Genomic DNA, 24,271 nt, shown 5'->3' with positions numbered 1-24,271 from the left:
GGGCTCCCTGCTCAGTGGGTAGTCTGCTTCTCTCTCTCCCTCACTCCTCCCCCAGCTCCTGCTCCCTCTCTCTCAGTCTCTAATAAATACATAAAATCTTAAAAAAAAAAAAAAGAACTTTAATGAACACAACACGGATGAATCTCAAAAACATTAAGTTGAGCAAAATAAGCTATATACAAAAGAGTACATTCTGTGATTCTCTTTATATGAAACCCAAACAGTTTAAACTAATAATAGTGAAAAGACAGAAAATGGTGTTCATGTGAGTGGAAAACTGACTAAGGAGGGGTATGAAGGGAACTTATTGCGATGACCAGAAATTTTATGTATCTTGTTTTTTTAGGTGATGGTTAACTTAGGCATGAACCATTGTAAAAAGTCTTCAAACTGAATATCTAATATCCATTTATTGTATGAAAACAACCCAAGGCAAAAGAATGAGTTATGGTACATGGTAGTTATATTGAATAATACAGCTATGGTTATCTTGTACATAAATCTACACACACTCTGAATGTTTTATTTGAAATAAACAGAATTACTAGGTTTAAGAATATGGATCTTAAGCTTTCTAAATCCATAATTTAAGAAGTGTCCTTAAGAGAAAGGAACCCCTGTGTACTGTTGGTAAGAATGCAAACTGGTGCAACCACTGTGGGAAATAGTATGGAGGTTCTTCAAAACATTAAAAATACAAACACTATATGATCTATTAATTCCACTGCTGGGTGTTTACCCAAAGAAACAGAAAACACTGGGGCACCGAAATGGCTCCGTTGGGTAAGTGTCCCACTCTTGATTTTGGCTCAGGTCATGATCTCAGGGTTGTGAGATCAAGCCCTGCATCAGGCTCTGTGCTGGGTGGAGGAGCCTGCTTAAGATTCTTTCTCCCCCTCTCCCTCTGCCACTCCCCTCACTCCATCTCTAAGGAAAAAAAAAAAAAAAAAAAAAGGAAGGAAGGAAGGAAAGAAGGGAGGGAGGGAGGAAGGAAGGGAGTGAGAAAGAGAAAAAAGAAATAGAAAACACTACTTTGAAAAGATATATGCGCCCCTATGTTCACTGAAGTATTATTTACAATAGTCAAGAGATGGAAGCAACCCAAGGGTCCACCAATAAATGAATGGATAAAGCACATGTGGTATATATATACACACAACGGAATATTAGCCATAAAAAAGGAGATCTTGGCATCTGCAACAACATAGATAAACTTGGAGGGTATTATGCTAAGTGAAATAAGTCAGACAGAGAAAGACAAATACCATATGATTTCACTTACATATGGAATCCAGAAAACAAATGAACAAAACAAACAAAAATCAACATACTCTTAAAATACACAAAAAACAAACTGGTGGGTGGCAGGATGGATGAAATAGGTGATGGAGTTATGAAATAAATTATGGAGATGAAAAGTACAGCATAGGAATATAGTCAATGTTGTATGGTGACACATGGTGACTACCTTTATTGTGGGAGCACTGATAATGCACAGAATTGTCAAATCACTATGTTGTATACCTGAAACTAATAAAACATTGTATGTCAATTATACTTCAATTAAAAAAAAAAAGTGTGCCCTTAATTTATTTGAAGGAGCCAGAAACTGGGACAGAACTTGTTTGGGAAACATTTAATATATGCCAAGTCACAAAGTCACGTGAGTTGGCCTCTCTCTAGGTAATACCTCTCTAGGCATTTATTAAAACAATCATGAAAAAAAACCATTAAACAATCTTTGCCACTTGCTTTGTTCAAAAAGTTATCTGCATGTTGCAGAATANNNNAATGACCTGATTCCTCAGGATGGGGGATGGCATTCTTGACCCCCAATCATATTAGATTCATGGGCCATTGCATGGGATTTATAAAATATGCTTATGCAGCTGATAACTCAGATAACTTTTTTCCTCAGATATATCTTTTATACTTCCTGTCATATTTTCTATCAGCCTACTTTTCCTATGATATCGTAATTTCTTTTTATCCCTAGTATCCTTTATCACGTGTTGGTCCTACTTTTTTGACTGATCAGGGTAATATGTAGCCTGCTAAAACAACATCCTTATAATGGACACATAATCCATTTTTTCTGAAGTAATCTCTATACCCAATTGGGGCTCAAACTCACAACCCTACGATAGAGGGTCACATGTTCTACCGACTGAGCTAGTCAGGCACCCCCTATAATCCATTTTTATTGTTTTTTGGGAAATCAAAAGAACTACATTTTGAATACATCAAATTGAATTACTCGCTATTTCCCAAACATTTCCCCTCATTTTGGTTAGCTTCAGTATTTCCTTACTGTTAATTCTTATGTAGAAATAACATTTTTCTTCCTCTCTGTGCCAAAAACCAACAAACTATTGAAAAAGCTCAATTTGTTTTATTTTTTATTATTTTTTAAAAGATTTTATTTATTTGAGAGAGAAAGAGAGAACATGAGCATGAGCAGAGGGAGGGAGAGGGAAGGGGAAAGAATCTCAGGCAGACTCCACGATGACTGCAGAGCCCCACTTGAGGCTTGATCTCACAACCCTGAGATCATGACCTGAGCCAAAACCAAGAGTGGGATGATTAACTGACTGAGCCATCCAGACATCCCTAAACAATTTGTTTTATAAATATTTCTTTTATGCCCCAAATCAAAAGTAATCTGAATTCCTATTTAGTACCTTCTAGCCCTCTTAAGCACTTAATATATTCTAACATATTAGTTATTTGTGTATATCTTGAAGACATTACTAGTTTAACATCTCTCAGAATATTCTGTATATCATTCTCATAAGAGGCACTTAAATGTTGAATGAGTGTTTTGCAAAATGAACCCCAAATAAAAAAAAGTAAGATACAGTTATACTTTAGTACAGGTGCCACAGTCCAATATGAAAAACGTATTTCTTTTCTTTTTTTTTTTTTTTTAAAGATTTTATTTATTTATTTGGCAAAGAGAGACAGCCAGCGAGAGAGGGAACACAGGCAGGGGGAGTGGGAGAGGAAGAAGCAGGCTCCCAGCCGAGGAGCCTGATGTGGGGCTCGATCCCAGAATGCTGGGATCATGCCCTGAGCCGAAGGCAGATGCTTAATGACTGAGCCACGCAGGCACCCCGAAAAACGTATTCTAATTCAGGGGAAGAACATACCAGTGATGCCGTCCGTATAGTAGCAAAGTGTTCTCGATTACGATAGTGTGATTTATGACGAGACACTTGTGGTGGAGACTGTGGATCTGATGCTCTTGTTCTAGGATCTCCTTCTTCTCTGTAATTTTCTTCCTCCTAGGCAAAGAAAGAAACAATACTATTTCAGGTGAACAAATACAGTTCATTTGAACTTCCCAGAAAACTTAAAGATAATTTAACCAATTTAACTTAAAGACATAATTTTAAAAAGAACAAAAGTTGTGAATGCTGACACTTTATTTTCAACATAATTAGAATCAGGAAACATTATTCCCTCAGTGTATGAAACAGAACACAAATTTAGGATTAGGCAATGTATCAGGCAAAGTACTAAATACACAATGTATTATAATAGAAAACGGAAAAGCTTTAATAATTTTAAACAGCAGTAAAAAAATTAGTTACTCTAAGGCTCTTGGGTTTTCAAAGCAATAATATATCTTAAAAATATCTTTATAATACTTCTGCCATTCGTCCAAATAAGTAATCAAAAAATAACTGGAAAAATTGTAAGAATTGATGTCTTTCCTTATATATGCCTTAGTTTATTAACTGAAGAGGAAGTCAATTAAGTAGCAAACAACTAATTATGAGAATAATCTTTTTTACTGCTGATCTATTCCCTAAGTATATAAAAATTAAATATGAGTTTACCCGGAAGAACACTACTACACAACTAAATCATTCTTAAACACTTTTTGTGTGTGTGAGTGTAGTAAAACATATATAATATAAAATTTGCCACTTCAACTATTTTTAAATGTACAATTCTGTGGCATTAATTATATTCCCAATGTTGTACAACCACCACCATTTCCAAAACTTTTCCATCGCCAAAACAGAAATTGTATCTGCTAACAAAAATTCTCCGTTTTATCCTCTACTCAGTCCCTGGTAACCACTAATCGATTTTGCATCTCTATAAATTGCCTATTTTAGATATTTCATATAAGTGGAAATATGCAATATTTGTCCTTTTGCATCTGGCTTAATATCACTTAGCATAACATTTCTTTCTTTTTTAGCATAATATCTCAAGATTCACTCATGTTATAGCATGTACCAGAATTTCATTTTTTCATGGCTGAATAATATTCCCTTGTATGTATATACCATAGTTTATTTATCTATTCATCTGTTGAAGAATACTTGGGTTAGTTCTACCTTTTAGCTCTTGTGCCTAGTAAGTTTTTGGGCAATATTACAAGCTGTGAAGTTAAAAAGGAAGTATTCCTATTGGTTGCTAAAAAACGTTACCTAACTTTCAAAATGTTTTCAATAAAATCAAAAAGTCTGCACTCAGAAATGTAAAGAATAATGTAGCAAAACCCTTATTTTCTAAACCCAGAATTTACAATTATTGGCAAATTACACTCAGTTTTATTTTAAAGATATAAACATTACAGAGAGTGCAAGTCACTTGTGATCATTACCCATCCTAACCCTTTCTCTTAAAAGAACCATTATCATGACTTTCATGTGTATACTTGCTATTTTTAAATACTTTATTTTTCATGAAACTAACTTCAAATTATATATTACAAAGTGTTTCTGTATTTCTTTCTTCTAAGATTTTAAAAATATTCTTTTTGTATTCTTAAAACATTAGTTTCCCAAATACAGACATTACACTGGGAAAATAAGCCTATTGCCATTTTAAAATAAATTACCTAAATATGTTCCAAACTTCTGAAACATCCAAGACAATCTCCTAATTTAACTAATAAGTTGAAAAAAATTATTTACCAAAGTTGAAATTTTTTTTCACTGTAATCCAGATACTCACAGGTTTTAAATGGATGACAGAACTATTAGACATCACTGTGTGGTCTCCCTCCATCATATCTAGCTCACTCTTGTCATCTGAGGCATCTGGAAGACTGTTGACACTACTACTTTGGCTACTGGCACTGATGGACATGCTGGGAATAGACTGATTACTTCCAACGCTATTCACTGTTCCTGTCCGGCCAACACCATGATCTTGTTCCTAAGGGAAAAGAGCAATAGATTCAAATATCTGTATCTCTTTTGACATTGCTAATTATAATCACCTATCACACTGCTTAGCACACAGTCTTTAGAAAGAAACTTAGAGGTCTACCATGAGAAATTTCCCGTATTTGCCAAAACCAGGAAGTCTACCAACTGAAAAGCAAACAAAAATAATCAACAAGTAAATAACAAAAAGCCCAACCATATAAAAAATTCAGTTAATCAGTTACGGGTATTTCCAAAGTGTAGAATTTTCTCTAAATTGTTTGACAGTTTTTGAAATCCATTTCTACCACACATCTCATGGGGTATATAGAGAGATTCTGGTCATTTCTCAATAATTCCCATGGTTAAAACCTCAACCTTTTTTTAATCCTATAAATAACCACTTTTAGTAGTTGTTGTTTTTACAGAGAGAGTGCTGGCGTGTGCACCCAAGTGGGGTGGAAGAGGCAGAACAAGAGAGAGGGAATCTCAAGCAGGTTCCACACGAGGGCTCGAGGCAGGGTCTTAATCTCATGACCTCAGCCAAAATCAAGAGTCTGAGGCTTAACTGAGCCACGAGGCGCCCTTTAGTCATTATTTTTTAAGGAAGACTTTTAAGTATATTTTCCTTCCTCAGAATATATTGTCTAGCCTATACTTCTTTCATCAATTTAACATTAATTCCCATCTATTTTTTGTAAATTAAAAAATATATATTAGCTGTACATTTAATCACATTCATAAAAATGTTTTTATGAAGTAACCAGGCAAGCCATGGTGTCTGGGCACCAACATTTTAGTAGTCTTACCATACCAAGATTCTATAAGATATGGAGAATTTCATACAGACATATATATATATACACACACACACACACACATATATATATACACACATATATATATATATCTATATATATGAATGGACTTTTCTTACATCCCTAGCCTAAAAGAAAGAGATGCTGTTATAGATTTAACTACATTAGAATTTTTTAAATTTTGTTTTCCTGAAATATTTTATATATCAAAAAAAGCTCAAAATAACTTTTTTTTTTTTAAGATTTATTTACTTTAAACAGAGAGAGAACATGGGGTGGGGGTAGGGGAAGGCAGAGGGAGAGCGAATCCCAAGCCGACTCTGCACTAAGTGCAGATAGCTCCACAAATAAGTTCTATATATATATTTTCTTGTGAGGAAGTTCTGTAACATTTCTACTACAAATTTATATTTCCATACTCTCTAAAAGGCAATATGGCAACATGGAAAGAACCTAGCCTTGAGAGTGAGATACATGAATCTGAACCCATATTAACCTATGATGAGTTAACTACTCTGCGCTTTGCTTTACTCATCTGTAAAATGAGTATTTTAGAACTGTGCAGATGGAATGAAATCATACAGAACTGAAAAGAATCAAGTACCCTTAGAGCACAATGCTTGGTAATTCTAAAGACTTCTGAATGAGTACTGTCAACTTCCATAGTCTGTAATTTAAAATACTTCCAAAAGCATGTCCCATGGAATCAGACAATAAGGCAAAAGAGGGGTCAGTATCCAAAAAATTTGATGGGGACTGGATTAAAGTTGAATAGGGTTCTTTAATAAAATACTTTGCAGAGCTTTACTATATCAATGAGCACCACAAAGGGGCTGGGTTTAAAGAATGCAAAACCATTTTTCCCACCTGCGATCTTACAGGACCAGTGTTAAGAAAACACAATCTGGGAAGCACTAACATAAAACATTCATGGCAAGACAAGGTGCATAAGGGAAGAAGCCAATAAAGAAACAGAGCTCAATATCTGAGTCGTTTCTAAGTTATTACCTCCTCTTCTTCCTGTGCTTCTACTGCTGGTCCATTATGTGCCTCCTGGAAAAGGAGTTTCTTCATCTTTCGATACTGCAGATTGTCCAGCTCTCTTACTGCATCCTTTGTCCTTTGAATGAGATCTATTAACACTGTTTCAGGGCGCTCACGAAGAACAAACATGTGCTGGATAAGAACAGAAGGTAAAAGTCAAGTTGAAACCTGTATATTTTTTCAATTAGTACGAATGTACTCCTTTCTCAGACTGTAGTTACTGTCTTAAGTAATCACGATAGATAACACATATAACCTATAGCTATCTAATTCTATTACACTTTTGACTTTTTGTATTTACAAAACTGTCATCTACATATATACACTCTGGGCATACATAACTACCCCTGTACATCTTATGGAAACATGATACTTTTGTTGGCCAACTGAAAATGCAATGCTGAAATAATCAAATAGTCTAATTAAACACTAAGAATTAAGTCCAATTAGAGCCCTAAATAAGGGCTAAATAAAAGTTTACAAATTCTTAGAACGGATTTCGTAGAAAAGGTATGTTCACTTCTGAGTTATATTAGGTTTCAACAGGAATGTATTTATGGTGAATTATGTAACATAAACTTGGATATTATGAGTTCCTTTAGATGTTGCATGAACAGTACTCCATAAAACACTAGCAGTTATTTAAAAGCTATTATATTAGTGATTTTTGCTACTAACATTTAATAAGCTTACTAACACAGAAAAACAGAAACAATTACACCATTAGAATTATCCCTGTTATATTGATTTATTTCTTTATAGAAATTTTCTATGTATAAATCTTGTTTTGTAGGTACATAGTTAGCATATAGATTGCAGAAAGACACCTTTTGCCTTGAGTTCTATAAAATGTACCTGAATTCTTATAATACTTTTACCTTTGTAGTTCAAATGTATTTCTCTCTAAAGAATTTTTTCTTTTGCCTTGTGATTTTTTAATTACTCAAAAAAAGCTTCATTTTTTAATTTAGCCTTTTTTTTTTAAGTACAAGGCTTGAACTCATGACCCAGAAATCGAACACTGAGGTGAGATCAAGAGCCAGATTCTTGGGGCGCCTGGGTGGCGCAGTCGTTAAGCGTCTGCCTTCGGCTCAGGGCGTGATCCCGGAGTTCTGGGATCGAGCCCCACGTCAGGCTCCTCCGCTAGGACCCTGCTTCTTCCTCTCCCACTCCCCCTGCTTGTGTTCCCTCTCTCACTGGCTGTCTCTATCTGTGTCAAATAAATAAATAAAATCTTTAAAAAAAAAAAAAAAGAGCCAGATTCTTAACCAACCGAGCCACCCAGGCACCTCTTTATTTAGCTTTCCGACGCTGTGCTTGTACCTTCAACACTTTCACAACAATTTCCTGCTCCTCAATAGGGAAAGCACACTTGATCCAGTCGTGAACACACTCAGTACACATGGAACCACCACAGGCTCTACTGACGTGTTTTTGTTTTAGACAATCTAGTAAGAACTGCAGATGTCATAACATGAACTCCTCAAAGTTGGCCTGGGTGCACAACACATGCGGATTTGGGTGCTTTTCCAGCTTTCTTGGTATAAAGGTAAATGACTCTATTACCAGGGGTTCAGGACAGCCTAGTTTTGTTAGACACTGTATTGCCTGATATTCAACAGTATGTCAAATGCTGGACCATTCTGAATGCCTATGGATGTCATCCCCCGAAGAGGAAAAAGCTTCTCTAAAGAATTTTAACTATACGATATTTTATTCTACTTTCATTGTCGTTTTGTTACTTCAAGTTCATAAACATATTGCCTATTGATTATTTCATCAAATGTTTATGCTAAAATCATTTAACCATTACCCTAATTCTAGACAGTTATTTCCAATTTTTAATTTTTTTTTAAGATTTTATTTATTTGAAAAAAAAGTAAGAGTGAGAAGCTGACTTCCTGCTGAGCAGGGAGCCTGATGCAGGGCTCGATCCCAGGACACTGGGATCAAGACCTGAGCTGAAGGCAGACACTTAACGACTGAGCCACCCAAGCTCCCCCAATTTTTAATTCTGAGATAGCTTCATACATTGAAAATTTTTTCTATTAACTCTTTCCATGATAAACTGCAACAGAAATATAATTAGGCCAAAGAGAAAGAAGTACTTGATAGATACTTCCTATCATTTTCAATTTCCTGCTATAAATCAGGAAAATGAATACTATATGCAGACTTGGGATCTCATCACCAAATATCTGGCCCTGGTGGGTTGGGTTATTACCAAAACAACTTCTTTTGCTTATATAAGGCAAGTGTAAGAAGCCAGTCAGATTTTTTTCTTTTTCCTGAGCCTTAGCTTGGTATGTATCACTATCTACGATACTCAATCTTCTTATCCAAAAATAATAAATCTTAAATTTCTAAGTTTGATAGTTTTCTACATACAGATCTTGCTTATTTATCACTAACATAATTCCTAGCTATACTAAGCTAGGTGAGTACCTATTGCAGCTATTGTGAGTACCTATTTATTCAGGCTTTCATTTCTGAGACTATGAGTGAGCTTACTGCCTAGAATCCCACAAGCATTACTGAAACTCTACTGTTCTTATATATACCGTGGTGGCAAATAATTCTCTCTCTCTATATATATACAGACACACACACACACACATAAGATCTTTTCAATTTCTTTGTGTCTTTAACTGATGTGTGTTGGTGAAAATAAACTGAACCTCTCTGAAGTTCTAAAACATTCATGTAAAAATAGTCTGCTTAAATCTTATAGTGAAAAATCAACAATGTTCCTGAGGGACACAAGGAGAAAGAGTCAAATCCTACTTACTATTGTGTTATCTAGATGTTTTAAGAACCATATTACATTCAACAATATTATTATTGCTATTAATAAGATGGTCAAACTCCAAATGAAATAATAAATTTTTTAGAACCAATCACGTATTTAAATTAAGCTACCAAACCCACTGAAAACCGAACAGAATTTACATGATTCTTAAAATATTTTCATTGCCAAGTTAGAAAAATACATTTCTAAAAAGGAAACAGAAACATGATATCCATATTTAAGATTTTTTTGAAAGCTCTTTTCTCCCACAATATTTATGTAGATATACATTTCTTTTTCATATTATTTTAATATAGGACAGATGAATATATAAAATATGGCAGATATAAAAAGTAAATCCAAAGTTAAACTATGTTTTACTAACTTTAAAATATGACATTGTTTCACATGAATTAAAATGTGGAGTTATAACTCAGGAATACATTCTTACACATATAAACAGCCAATTGGTACTATTTGGTATATTTATATATTCTATTCAGACATGGTAAAGCACTTAATTAATTCTGAAAACACAAATGAAAAAACTTTGTACCTAAGAAAAGTTCCAAAAGAGAACAGTATATAAAATTAGTATTTTGGTAAAAATTAATAGAGCATATTTAATATTGATTCAAAATCAAAGAAGAATAAAATACATCTTTTAAAATAATTTCTTAGGGGTAGAAAACAGACTTAGTAAAACTGACCTTTAAAAGTTCCTCTGATGTAGGGCGATCTTGAGGGATTTTCTGGAGGCAAGAATCTACAAAGTTGCGAAAATAATCAGACCTATTGTAAAGGAAAGTATCAAGTGAACATATTGCTATTTCCTTTTAAAACACATTCATAAAAAATACAGAGAAGATTAGCATCCTGGGCAAGGATGACATGGAAATTGATGAAGTGTACATTTTTGAGCACAGGGTGTTGTATGTAAGTGTTGAATCACTAAATTCTATACCTGAAACCAATATTACACTGTATATTAACTAACTGGAATTTAAATAAAAACTTAATTTAAAAAATCCATAAATCAAGGCATGCACCTATTGGTGGGAGGGGGAGTAGAAAAGGAATAATAAATAAAGCAAATACAATATACTACAGATTTTATATACGTCTATGAAAAGCCATCTAAAGCAACCAATGAATCTGTACCATTTTCCAAAAATAAATTTGGACTATTTAAAAATCCCACTCCCACAATTCAAGAAACAAACAAGCAAAGGTAAAAAAAAAAAAAAAAAAAAGAGAGAGAGAGAGAGAGAAAGAGAGAGGTAAACCAAGAAACAGACCCTTAGCTATAGAGAATAAACTGATGGTTACCAGAAGGGAGGTGGGTGGGGGGATGGTGGAAATAGGAGATGGGGACTAAGGAGTGCACTTGTCATGATGAGCATGGGGTGATGTACGAAAGTGCCGAATCACTATATTGTACACCTGAAACGAATAGTACACTACCTAACTGGAATTTAAATTAAAAACTTTAAAAAAATCCCACTCCCACATATTTAAATAGTGTAACTTGTTCTATATTTAGGCAAAATTAAGGAAGCCAATTTTTTCTTCTTTGCATTCAAATTTAAGATAACATTCAATTTTTTTTCTCTTCTTTAAGCCATCTCTCTTTCCTGTCTGCCCCTTGGGTCATCTTCTATGCAGCATTTTTAGAACATCAATCTATTTGCTTTGGAGGGAGCAGTTTTGTACCTATGTATTTCTAAGCAAATGGATAAATCTTCCATTAAGCCCACAAAATCAATTAGGATACCTTTTAAAACATTAGAAATCTGCAACATATTATTTTACACAGTGTTATTGATGAGAGTTCAGTGAGGAAGGTAGTAATATTTACTCTATCAGTGTTTGTCTTTCATATTCACGTAAGATTTTAAGTTCCACGTAGGCAAGAATTCTTTTTTGAATCCCCAAATATCAGATAGTGTAAAGACAGTCTGTATTTAATATATGTACTATTGATATGTACCATAACGCTAAACTCTGTGCCAAAAGGTTCCTTCTATGTATCTCTAAACAGGTAGCAAAGATCTATGAATGCACCTTAAATATGTAATCTTTAAAAAAATCAAGTTTCACTAATTTATGCATCTACTTGTCAATTTAAAAATACTTATTTAGCATGCTTGATATCCCCCTAGAATTTTTCAAATGTTAGACACTCTTGAATACATTTAGATACATATACCAAAATTTTCTATCACTGATAAAAATCCTACTTTTCTAAAACTGTCGATCTGTTCTCCATTAACTTCTTTACATAAATGAATTTAATTTTATCAAATCAAGGAAGTACCAGGAGATGGAGTAACAGAGTATTCTGAATATAAATATCATAATAACAATTAGAACAATCCCAAAGTTATGAATTACCTGATAATTCTTATAAATCATTTTACCTATGTTTTATACTTGATAAATTATAAACCATTCCCCAATAAAATATCACTATAGGTTGTAGCAATCTATGTATTTTAGTTATATAATATTAATTTTAAATTATGCTATTATATCTATTATATCTATTATTTATTATATAATCAGGGCTATATGTGTTTCTAAAGTTCAAAGAAAAATAAAATATAAATTTCTGTAAAAAGCAATACTTTTTGCTTCCATGTGGCATCATCTATCCTTTATTTCTGAACTGAATTACATATATGTTATGAAAAGCAGATGTTAACAGAAGATAAACATGATGTAAGGGTAAGATAAACCAATTTAGTATCTCTTCAGGTAATACACTTCACCTAATTGAAATAAAATCATTTTCATAACATTATAAAAAAGTATCTAATTTATACAATGTTGAGTAATATATATCTCAGCAATACTCACCATTCATTAGACTGTAGTGTAGGGGATTCATTTTGGGCTATGTGATATAAGGCACTCATTGCATTCATATTAAATAAAGGAGGCTTCCTTTCCGCTGTAAAAGAAAGAAACTTTCCTGTTAAAATATGTGCCTGTTATATAAGGGCATGCAAACACTGATCAAAAAATTGGGGGGGCGGGCACCTGGGTGGCTCAGTCAGTTAAGCGCCCAATTCTTGATTTCAGCTCAAGTCATGATCTCAGGGTCGGGAGACTGAGTCTCAGTTGGGCTCTGCGCTTGGTGTGGAGGCTGCTAAAGACTTTTTTTGCTCCCTCTCCCTCCGCCCCTCGCCCCCTCTCTCTCAAAAAAATTAAATTAATTACATTAAATTTAAAAAAATTTCAATGTTTTTTCTTTTCGTAAAGTCTCAAACTTAGCAAAAAAAATTACATGTAGAGCTAGGATCTTTTTCAAGTGAGTCAATTTACACTAAGTTGCTGGCCTAATGCCCTACCATCCCCAAATACTTTAGTGTATATTTCCTATAAATAAGAACCTTCCACTAAAGAACCATAATTAAATCAGGCCATTAATACTGATACATAACTATCATCTAATCCTCAACTCCCATTCAAACTTCAATCAAATGTTCCAATGATGTCCTTTGTAGCAACAGCAAGCCTTGATCATTTGCATCAAAGAAAGTGTGCATCTTATCTAAATTACTAAATTAACATAAAATTGTTCATAATATTTCCCTATAATCCTCTTAATACTTGTAAAATGTGTAGTGATGTCACTTCCCATTCCTGATACTGGTCACTTGTGTCTTCTTTTTTTCCTGATCAATCTGGCTAGAGGTTTATCAACTTTATTTTCTCAGAGAACAAGTTTTTCTTAAAGATTTACTTATTTATTTTAGTGAGAGAGAGGGAGGGAGCTCACGAGCATAGGGGAGGGGAGGAGGGGCAGAAGGGTTGGGAGAGAGAGAATCTCAAGCAGACTACCCGCTGAGTATGGAGCCAGCGCCGGGCTTGATCTCATGACTCTGAGATCATGACCTGAGCCGAAATCAAGAGTCCCGAGCTTAACGACTGAGCCACCCAGACGCACCTCAGAAAACCAGTTTTTTGTTTCACTGGTTTTCTCTATTGTTCTGTTTTTTATTTGATTCCTGCTTTGATTTTAATTTTTACTTCTTTATTTGAGAGACAGAAAGAGCATGAGCAAGCAGCCAAACACGGGGCTTAACCCCAGGACCCTGGGATCATGACCTGAGCAGAAGGCAGACGCTTAACTGACTGAGCCACCAGGCACCCCACCTGCTTTGATTTTTTCAAATTCTCTTTGTTCTACTTATTTTGGGTTGAATTTACTCCTCTTTTTTCTTTTCCTTTCCTTTCTTTTTCTTAAGTAGACTCCATGCCTGATGTGGGGCTTGAACTCACAACCCCAAGATCTGAAGCCACGTGCCCTACCGACTGAGCCAGTCAACTGCACTTTGCTCCTCTTTTTCTAGTCTCTTAAGGTAACCGCTAAAGTTCATAACCTTGACAATTCTGAAGTATGCAAGACTCCTGAATGTCCCTCAATTTGGGTTTGTCCTATGATTACATTTGGGTTATACATCTTGGGCAGGAGCATCACAGAAGTGTTCTAGTTTTCTCACTGTATTCTGTGAGATGATGCATGATTTTGAATGCTTCCATTATTGATGGTGTTCACACTGGACCAATTAAAGCTGTCTGTCAGTCTTCATGGTAAGTTTGTTTCCTTTGTAATTAATAAGTATTTTTTGAGAGGGTACTTTGAATCTATGTAAACATCCTGTTTTTTTCATAAAACTTTCATTTTCCTCTCTATTTATTTATAATAAATAAGTTCGTTATTGTTGTTTTTCCTTGCACAAGTTTTGAAACCCCATTCCAACCCCATACAGTGTGAACATTTCTTTATCCACTCAGTTTCTTTTTTTTTTTTTTTTTAAAGATTTTATTTATTTATGTGACAGAGAGACAGCCAGCGAGAGAGGGAACACAGCAGGGGGAGTGGGAGAGGAAGAAGCAGGCTCCCAGCCGAGGAGCCCAATGTGGGACTCGATCCCGCAACGCTGGGATCACGCCCTGAGCCGAAGGCAGACGCCTAACAACTGAGCTACCCAGGCGCCCCATCCACTCAGTTTCTAAAACCCAACCTAAACTGGGTCACTTCTCTGCAGTGTGGCCCTCCTCATCAGTCTTCATAAGGGAAGCTCTTTTCTTTTTGATCAGGGACAAACACTGTATCAGGCCACCCCAAATATAGATGTTCTCCTTAGACTCTGACCCTATAGGATAGGAAGTTTCCCCTATTGTCACTTCTTTACCCTACTTGGACTCTGACACCCCATGCTGAGCCACCTCCATGGCATATGAGGGGGTCATTGCCCCTAACCCCCATGTTGTTCAAGGGTCGACTGTATTGTTGAATTCAGTTTGCTAATATTTTGTTGAGGGTTTTCTGGATCAATGTTGATCAAGGATATTGGCCTGTAATTTTCTTTTCTTTCAGTGTCCTTTTCTTTTTAAAAAGAGACCTTTTGGTATCAGGGTAATGCTGGCCTCATAAAATGAGTTTGGAAGTGTTCCCACTTCTATTTTTTTGGAAGAGCTTGAGAATTAGTATTAATTCTTCTTGATATGTTAGAACTCACCAGAGAAACAACCTGGTTCTGAACTTCTGTTTGTTGGAATGTTTTTGATTACTAATTTGATCTCCTTACTAGTAATCAGTCTGGTTAGATTTTCTATTTCTTCATGATCCAGTCTTGGTAGGTTGTAAGTTTCTAGGAATTTATCCATTTCTTCTATGGTTGTCCAATTTGTTGGCGTCTAATTATTCATAGTAGTCTCTTGCGGTAATTTGTATTTCTGTGGTATCAGTTGTAACATCTCCTCTTTCATTTCTGAATTTGAGTCCTCTTCTTTTCATGTAAATCTAGACAAAGGTTTGTCTGTTTTGTTTATCTTTTCAAAAACCAGCTCTTAGTTTCATTGATCTTTTCTATTGGCTTTTTAGTCTCATTTATTTATGCTCTGATCTTTGTTATTTCCTTCCTTTTATTAACTTTAGGCTTAGTTTGTTCTTTTTCTAGTTCCTTGAAGTGTAAAGTTAGGTTATTTGAGATCTTTGTTTCTCAATGTAAGCATTTATCCTATGAACTGCCCTCTTAGAACCACTTTTGCTGCCTCCCATACATTTCAGTATGCTGTATTTCCATTTTCATTTATCTCAGACATCTTTATTTCTCTTTTGATTTCTTTGACCCATTGGTTGTTCAGTAGCATGTTGTTTAATCCCCATATATTCGTGGAGTTTCTGGTTTTTATTCTTATAATTGGTTTTAAGCTTAATACCATTTTGTCGGAAAAGAAGGTTAATATGATTCTAATCTTTATTAAGACTTACTTTGTGGTCTAACATATGATCTATCTTGGAGAATGCTCCATGTGTACTTGAAAAAAAATATGTATTGTGCCGCTTTTGGATGAAATGTTCTGTATATGTATGTCTGTTAAGTCCATCTGCTTCAACATGTTAAGGCCAATGTTTCCACATTGATTTTTTTGTCTGGATGATCTACCCATTGATAAAAGTGGGGTATTACAGTCCTCTACTATTATTGTATTGCTGTTTATTTCTCCCTTTAGGTGTGTCAAAACTGGTTTACATATTTAGGTGCTCCTGTGTTGGGTGCATAAATATTTACAAATGTTGTCTCTTCTTGCTGGATTCACCTCTACACCATTATGTAATGCCCTTCTTTGTCTCTCACCACAGTCATTGTTTTATTTTTTTAAATCTTTTTAAAAAAGATTTATTTATATATTTGAGAGAGACTGTGCATGAGCACACGGTGGGGGGAGGAGGGGAGCAGAAGGAGAGGGAGAGAGACACTTAAGCAGACTCTGGGGTGAACATGGAGCCCGATGTGGGGCTCGATCTCACAATCCTGAGATCACAACCTGAGCTAAAACCAAGAGTCAGAGGCTTAACCAACTGTGCCACCCAGGTGCCCCTTTACTTTTTTAATTTTTAGGAGGCTCCACGCCCAGCTCAAAGGGGCTTGAACTCATGACCTACCAACTGAGCCAGCCAGGCGTCCGTACAGTCTTTATTTTAAAGTCTATTTTGTCTGATGTAAATATAGCTACTGCACCTTCTTTTGGTTTACATTTACATGGAATATCTTTAGTCTGTTTGTGTCCTTATCATCTGAAATGAGTCTGTTGTAGGCATTACATAGATGGGTCCTGTTCAGCCACCCTATGTTTGGAGAATTTAGTCCATTTATAATTAATATTGATAGGTATGTACTTACTGTCATTTTGTTCATTGTTTTCTGATTGTTTGTAATTCCTCTGTTCCCTTCCTCTTCTCTTAATCTTTTCTTTTATGATTTGATGATTTTTTTGTATTAGTATGCTTAGATTCCTTTCTTTTGATCTTATATCTACTATAGGTTTTTGCTTTGTAGTTACCATGAGGCTTACATAAAACAACTTATATTTTGGTAGTGTATTTTAAGTTGGTAACAACTTAAGTATGAATACATTCTGAAGTTCTACATTTTTACTCTCCAAACTCCATGTTTTATGTTTCTAATGCCACAACTAACATTTTTTTATCTTGCATATCTGTTAACAAATCACTGTAGTTATTGTTATTTTGATTTATTTTCTTTTTGCTGCTTTCACTTTCTGAAATTTTATGTCCTCGACATACACTTTATAATCAGAAAAAAAATGGAAGGGCGCCTGGGTGGCTCAGGCATCTGCCTTCGGCTCAGGTCATGATCCCAGGGTCCTGGGATGGAGTCCCGCATTAGGCTCCCTGCTTGGTGGGGAGCCTGCTTCTCCCTCTCCCTCTGCAGTTCCCCCTGCTTGGGTTCTCTTGCTCTCTGCCAAATAAATAAATAAAATCTTTAAAAAAAAAAAAGTAAATTTTACTTTTATAGACACAATTGTACAATTAGGCACAAAGCCTGAAAAACAACAAACTAGGGAACTTTTTCATAGGATTAATTGTAAACAAAGATATAAACTCACCTATGAAAAATCCTGTACTTTAAGATTTCTTGGTCACAAGACATAAATAACCAAGTTACTTCAATCTTTATGATAATGAAGTATGAAAGTATTTATTAGTAACTATATTTATCAAGACCAGGGTCAGTATAATTGACTTACATTTGTTCTCCTACCTGCACTAAAAAGAACAGTTTGCTTTAACTCATTATCCTTAACTATTTAATTAATTTATTTAAAGATTTTACTTATCCTTAACTATTTTAAAGTTGAAAAGCATATAAAAGATATTATTTCTGAAGACTGCAAAGATCTAATTTGCATTGAAAATCATGCCTCTTGAGCTGTACTGTCTAGCAGGGTGGCCATTAGCCACATGTGACTATTTAAATGTAAATTTATTTAAATGGTACAAAATTCAATATTCACTTACTCAATTGCAACAGCCACATTTCAAGTGCTCAAAAGCCATGCAGATACAGAACACTTCTTTCACTGCAGAAAATTTTATTGGCCTGTGCTACTGTAGACCTTTTCTCTGGAACCAGAAGCAGGCTTAAAATGTGGTTCCTAAGTTAGCACTTCATAATTTAAAATACTTGTAAGTAAAATTTTAAAAAGTGATTATAAAATAAGATTATAAAAGCTCAAGATGCCAAAAGTATGCCTAAAACTCAAAAAATCTCTTTAAATGTCTTACTCATTTAAAATTATCTAAAGGCAGTTTCATCTTCTGATATTGCTTTATTTTAAGTGTAAAGACTCTCATTGTGAAGGAATTCTATTTTATTAGCTATAATAAAAAGAAGCTAGAGGGGTGCCTGGGTGTAGTTGGTTAAGCCTCTGAGTCTTGGTTTTGGCTCAGGTTGTGCTTTCAGGGTCATGAAATTGATCCCCAAGTCAGGCTCCATGCTCAGCCTCACCCTCTGCCCCTCCCTCTCATGCTCTCTCTCTCTTAAATAAGTAAATCTTAAAAAAAAAAAAAAAAAAAAAAAAAAAAAAAAAAAAGAAGCTAGAAAGTCTGGAAGAATAAGCCATTTCACAGAAACTGGAGTTTAGACAGATTTCTTTCTGGGCAGTACAACTGGTCAATGAATACTTTCTAATCAAATAAATATTAACATATATCAATAATATCTAACACCACCATTAAAGCAATTTCACTATCACCAAGAGGCATATGTATGTATCAACCAGCACAAGTATGTAAAAATACCCCATGGGCAGAGTATACTAACCAGCTTCTCTACATTTATACCCAGGTTTCTTAAGAAATTAATTAGGATCTACCTGCAGGAAGAACTGAGGTTAAAAGAACTGAGGTTAAAACACTTTCAGATGGAAAAAACATTCTGCAAATCTCAAAGGAAGACCAAGTGACCAGAAGAGAATGACATTATGGTAATCTCCAAATCTGTTTGCTGATGCTGTCACACTTTAAAATAAAACAAATAAAATAATATAGAGGTTGAAAGGAATGGTTAATGTAGGAATTAAAATAAAAGCAAAAATATCTAAAGAATATATAACTTTGGAAAAATATTAGACTGTAAGATAGCAAGAAATTGGTTTATAATGGAAATAATAATTTTCATCCACTATATAATAAGCTTTTGATTTTATTTTACCTCAATTTCCCTACCTACTTATTTTACAAAACTGATAAACTCAATTTGAAAATCATTTAACCAAATTACAACATGGATTTTACTTTTATTTTAAAGATTTTATTTATTTATTTGAGAGAGAGCGTGTGCCTGCGCAAGCAGGAGGAGGAGCAGAGGGAGAAGGACAAGCAGACTCCACACTGAGCTTGGAGCCCGAGGTAGGGCTCGAACCCACAGCCTTGAGATCACGACCTGAGCCAAAATCAAGAGTGGGACGCTCAACCAACTGAGCCACCCAGGTGCCCCTCACATGGATTCTATTTTTAATGTGTTATTTTCGATCTGTGGTCACTTCTAGAATGGTTCAATTAAATATTCCCAATATTTCCCACTTTTAAATAAAGTTTAAAGGAATATTCTTTTTTTTTCTTTTTAAGATTTTATTTGTAAGTAATCTCTACACCCATCATGGGGCTCAAACCTACAACCCCTGGATCAAGAGTTGCATGCTCTACCAACTGAGGCAGCCAGGTACTCCTGGAATATTTTTATAAGAAGAAAAAAAAGAAAGGATATAGGACTGGAGGGGGTAAGCTTGGAGAATCAAGAGCAAGAAGATGGACATCATCTTCAATTATAGTGACAATTCAATTACCTACCTGGCTCACAACTGGGAATGTTAGTAAAGTTATGATGGTCCAATGACTTAAGCATAGTTCCCTTTATGGGCAACAGAATAAAATGTGTGCATAAAATCAAATTGTTAACAATATGGCATGCAGCCTGACATCTAATTCTCAGACCTAATTCAAAGTAATAAGTATCCTAGGTAGAGGTAAGTAATTCATCAATGCCGTAAAGACTTTCTACAGATGGTAAGTCTAGTAATCACAGACATATTTTAGATGTTGAACAAATAGCCATTAAATATTAGACATAAATACCTCAAACTTAATTAATACCACAGTGGAAAATTATTTTAGAGCTAATTTAACACAGCAAATATAATATACCTCACCTTATATATATAAAAATTATAAGATAACCAAAGTGATTTATTGCTCCCTTTAGTAACTGACATAAAAACAAAAAGCTGTGATTTGGTACAGAAAATGAGGTAAAACACTGATCACAACTCACTACATTGTATAATAAAGAACAATGCTTACCTAGTTCAATACATGTTATTCCAAGAGACCATACATCTACTTTGCCATCATACTGTCCTTCATCCATGGCTAAAATTACTTCTGGGGCCATCCTAAAACATAAAATGTCATTTAAGTAAAAGAAATGTATACTATTCTTTAAAAATGTAATGACCATCTATAGAGAGAACACCTGCGTGAATTCTAGACATCATGTCTAGATAAGAATTTTTATAATGAGAAATAAATGCACTACAAGTCATCAGGTAAATATTTACCATTGCATATATACTGTGAGACTCATTCTCACCATCTGTCATGATCATGTAACAGCATCCTAAAAAAAGGATGCCCCAGAGCAGGGCTGCATAGTCTAATATTGTATAACCCTTAGGCTAATGATTCTTTTTTTTTTTTTTTTAACTCAGTGGAGGTTTTTTGTTATTTTTTTATAGTTTTTGTTGTTGTTGTTGTTGTTGAAGAGAAAGAGAGAGAGTAGGGAAGGAGCAGAGGGGGAGAGAGAGAGAATCCTAAGCAGGCTCCAGGCCCAGCACGGAGCCCAACTTGGGGCTCAATCTCAGGACCCTGAGATCATGAGCTGAACTGAAATCAAAAGTCGGACACTTAACTGACTGAAGCACCCAGGCACTCCCCCTTAGGCTAGTGATTCTTAAATATTTTGGTCTCAGGATCCTACTATGAAAGTCTGAATTACGCTTGAAAGATGGAATTTTTATCATTGGCACTGAATACTGTCAATTGTTTTCCTTGAAGTGACAAGCTCACTCCATTTATTTGAGAAAATATCTGCCACAATAACCAATGCTGAATAACCATACTTTGTCACTCTACCTTTTAAACAGTAACAGTGTTCCATGATAAAAGTGGCTAGAGCAGCTCACAACAAAGACAATTACACAATTATTAACCTTACAGGTGTCTTGGTTATAAAATGGAACATTAATTCATGTCTTCAATTACAGTCTAACATTTTTGATGGTACTTTAATGTATACTTCACTTGTATTTGTTTTTAAGCACAGACACTTAGAACAGTTGCTGATGCTTACGTAGGATTATCACCATATACCCCAGTGTGTGTGAGTGTGAGAGTGTGTGTGTGTAAGCATAAGTATAAAGACATCTAAATTATGTACCTAGCTCCTACATTCCAAATAAACTATATACAAATTAATCAATATGTAAACAAAGTAAATTTTCAATTGTCAATACCAGAGTGGTTCTAAGATTTTTTTTTTAATAGGGGGGGGGAGGAGGGAGGGGCAGAGGGAGAAGGACAGAGAGAATCTTAAGAAGGCTCCATGCTAGGCGTGGAGCCTGACGTGGGGCTCAATACCTGAGCCGAAATAAAAAAAGTTGGACACTTAACCAACGAAGCCACCCAGGTGCCCCCCAAGGTTCTTTAAGATGTTGAAGTTAAGTTTGGGAAATTACTAATTTAGGCAGAGTTAAACAGTAATTTTATTTTTTATTGCAGAACTTTTCAGGACATTTTAAATATCTAATTTTCATCATTAATTTATAAATAGGAGAACCATTAAGAAATACTTGTTCACAGAATCCTTTTAACAGAAGGGAAAGGGAGTCTAACTAGAGTACGGTTCTACATACATAAGAAATTTCTGGTCATCTAGAGCAGTGGAAGAGCAGAAATTCTTCAAGTTTTTAAATTTGTTTGCCTCTAATGAAAATTATTTATCCCCTTGTACATTTCTGAGTTACCTAAATTTTATAAACTTAATAGCTGTAAAGGATATAATGTATAGCATATATGTGTGTATATATATATGTATACTATATATGTGATTTAAAGATATTTAAAACACAGAGCTGCACAGTCAGCTCATTTGATTTACTAAAAAAGAACACATTGCTGTATAACCCAATTAGCAAAGCCAGTCTTCACTGTCATATCAGTCAGTCAAATCAGAATCATTTTCTGTCAAAAAAGTCTGACTTCATTTTCAATGCAAATAACATGTTAATGTGTCCCCATGACAACCATCTCAGTTATGAATTTTACACTAGAAAAAAAGAAGGGGGGAAACAACTGAGGAGAGAGAAAAAGCAAGGAGTAAAAGGAAGGGAAGGGAGGTGACTGAAAAGGCACAAGGCCTTGCCAAGAGTTTGTGTCCTGACTCTTCAATATTTCTGATGGTCACTGTGTATTCTCAAATTGTTCTTCTGGTGTTGCTTTGAGACTTTTACATCCTAGACCAATGCATCATTGTAATATTCAGGATGGGTAAGGAATCCTATTTTTTATCAAGCAGGAGAGGGAGATTTGAAAGGCACGTGGGAAAGAAGATGCAGTGGACCTAAGACACCACTCTCATCATATGGAAGAACACATGGAAGTTGAAGAGCTGGACAATTATTCCCTTCAAACTTGCTGACATTAATACTGCATTATTTATGGATAAAACAGAGGATGCCTAGAATCTGCTTCACAATAATGGCAGGGGCGGGGAGGAGAAAAATGAGTACATACAGCAGGAGTGCCCATGGGATATTGTTATTGGGCTGGGTGACTATTATGTGAGGCTTCACTATACTTTTGTCTACTTTTATGTTTATTTGAAATTCTCCATAATAAAAAATCAAACCAAAAAACTCCAAATCAGCTATCAGTCTTCAGGTACTCTCAGTCTGAAGATACTGATATATAGTAAATATAAACCTAAGGAAAACACACAAATTTCCACTTAGCATTTCTATTTTCTCCTTCCTTGGATTTTCACTGAATTTTTTTACTCTCACACCCAAAATATGATGCAGGTTATAATACAGAAGAAAATGTCAAGGGGACAATGAAAAAATAGGAGATGTAAGGGCAACACTCCTAATCTATATTTGAAACTAACTACGCTTAAAAGTTAAAATGTTCAAAATAGCATTATATTACCAGGAAAAAGACATCTGAGAAAGTATAATCACACATTTCCTATTTCAATCATGAGGATCAACAGCAAATAGGATTATTCTTACCAATATGGCGTTCCCACAAAAGAATTGGCAGGAGATGCCATGGAAGCTGATCCAAAGTCAGCAAGTTTCACCTGGCCTGGTTCTGTCAGAAGGATATTTCCTGCTTTGATATCTCTGGGTTTAAGGAACACAGAAAATTATTTCTCTTTTTGTCATTAGATTGTGTTGAAAATGATACAAATCAAATAAAAAATTTTAAAATAGGGAAGGAGAAATCAAAATAATTAAGTCCTAGGATAATTTCTCAATGAGGAGAATGAGAATTAAGATCCAAAAGTAAAAATTCAGAAGTGATATAAATATACAATGATAATTTTCTTCTCTAAAAGAGAAGACAAAATAGCAGTAAAGACAAAAGACAGAAAACCAAGTAATTAGAGCATAGTCTATATTTGAGGTTCCTGTTTATTGATACAAATAATAGTTTTTAAAATAGAATTTAATTAGCTGACTATTCCTTCATAATTTTAAGATTTCTGAGTATACCACTTAAAGTTAAAAAAGAAAGATCTCATACCCCAAATTTGTTTTTTTTTTAAAGGTTATTCTTATCATTTCCAAACCTTAGCATAGTTCTCCTAACTAAACGTGAAACGAAAACTGAAACACATGGATAATGTAGTATCTAATGATCCAAATTTACTTCCAAGCTTACTTTTTAAAATCAGCAAACATATTATCCATGCAAAATAAGATTATGGGTATTTATATAATACGACTGTATGTCCAACTGGCACCATAATATACATTTAACCTTTCCAAAAAACAAAACAAAACTAAAAAAA

General features: G+C 34.6%; 1 protein-coding gene and 2 pseudogenes across 3 annotated transcripts in view; 1 reads left to right on the top strand and 2 right to left on the bottom strand.

Annotated features, from left to right (window-relative positions):
* Positions 1-24,271, bottom strand: part of TAOK1 (TAO kinase 1) — a 151,166-nt gene that overhangs the window by 34,613 nt on the left and 92,282 nt on the right. For 2 of the 3 annotated variants that reach the window (XM_040641074.1, XM_040641073.1), the window contains 7 exons: positions 23,487-23,600; positions 20,500-20,591; positions 12,678-12,771; positions 10,529-10,610; positions 6,995-7,162; positions 4,975-5,178; positions 3,150-3,284 (listed from right to left, as the gene is read on the bottom strand). In XM_040641074.1, the coding sequence (XP_040497008.1) occupies positions 3,150-3,284; positions 4,975-5,178; positions 6,995-7,162; positions 10,529-10,610; positions 12,678-12,771; positions 20,500-20,591; positions 23,487-23,600 (889 nt within the window). Of the gene's footprint in view, positions 1-3,149; positions 3,285-4,974; positions 5,179-6,994; positions 7,163-10,528; positions 10,611-12,677; positions 12,772-20,499; positions 20,592-23,486; positions 23,601-24,271 lie in introns of those variants that run through there. The other variant, XM_040641075.1, reaches the window with a different exon arrangement.
* Positions 8,295-8,672, bottom strand: LOC103667206 (annotated as a pseudogene).
* On the top strand, positions 10,646-10,736 carry LOC121105131 (annotated as a pseudogene).

The sequence above is a fragment of the Ursus maritimus genome, unplaced genomic scaffold, assembly GCF_017311325.1.
Source record: "Ursus maritimus isolate PB19 unplaced genomic scaffold, ASM1731132v1 scaffold_24, whole genome shotgun sequence".
Lineage (NCBI taxonomy): Eukaryota > Metazoa > Chordata > Mammalia > Carnivora > Ursidae > Ursus > Ursus maritimus.
The sequence above is the reverse complement of the archived record's forward strand: the minus strand, read 5'-3'. Positions and strand labels throughout refer to the sequence as shown.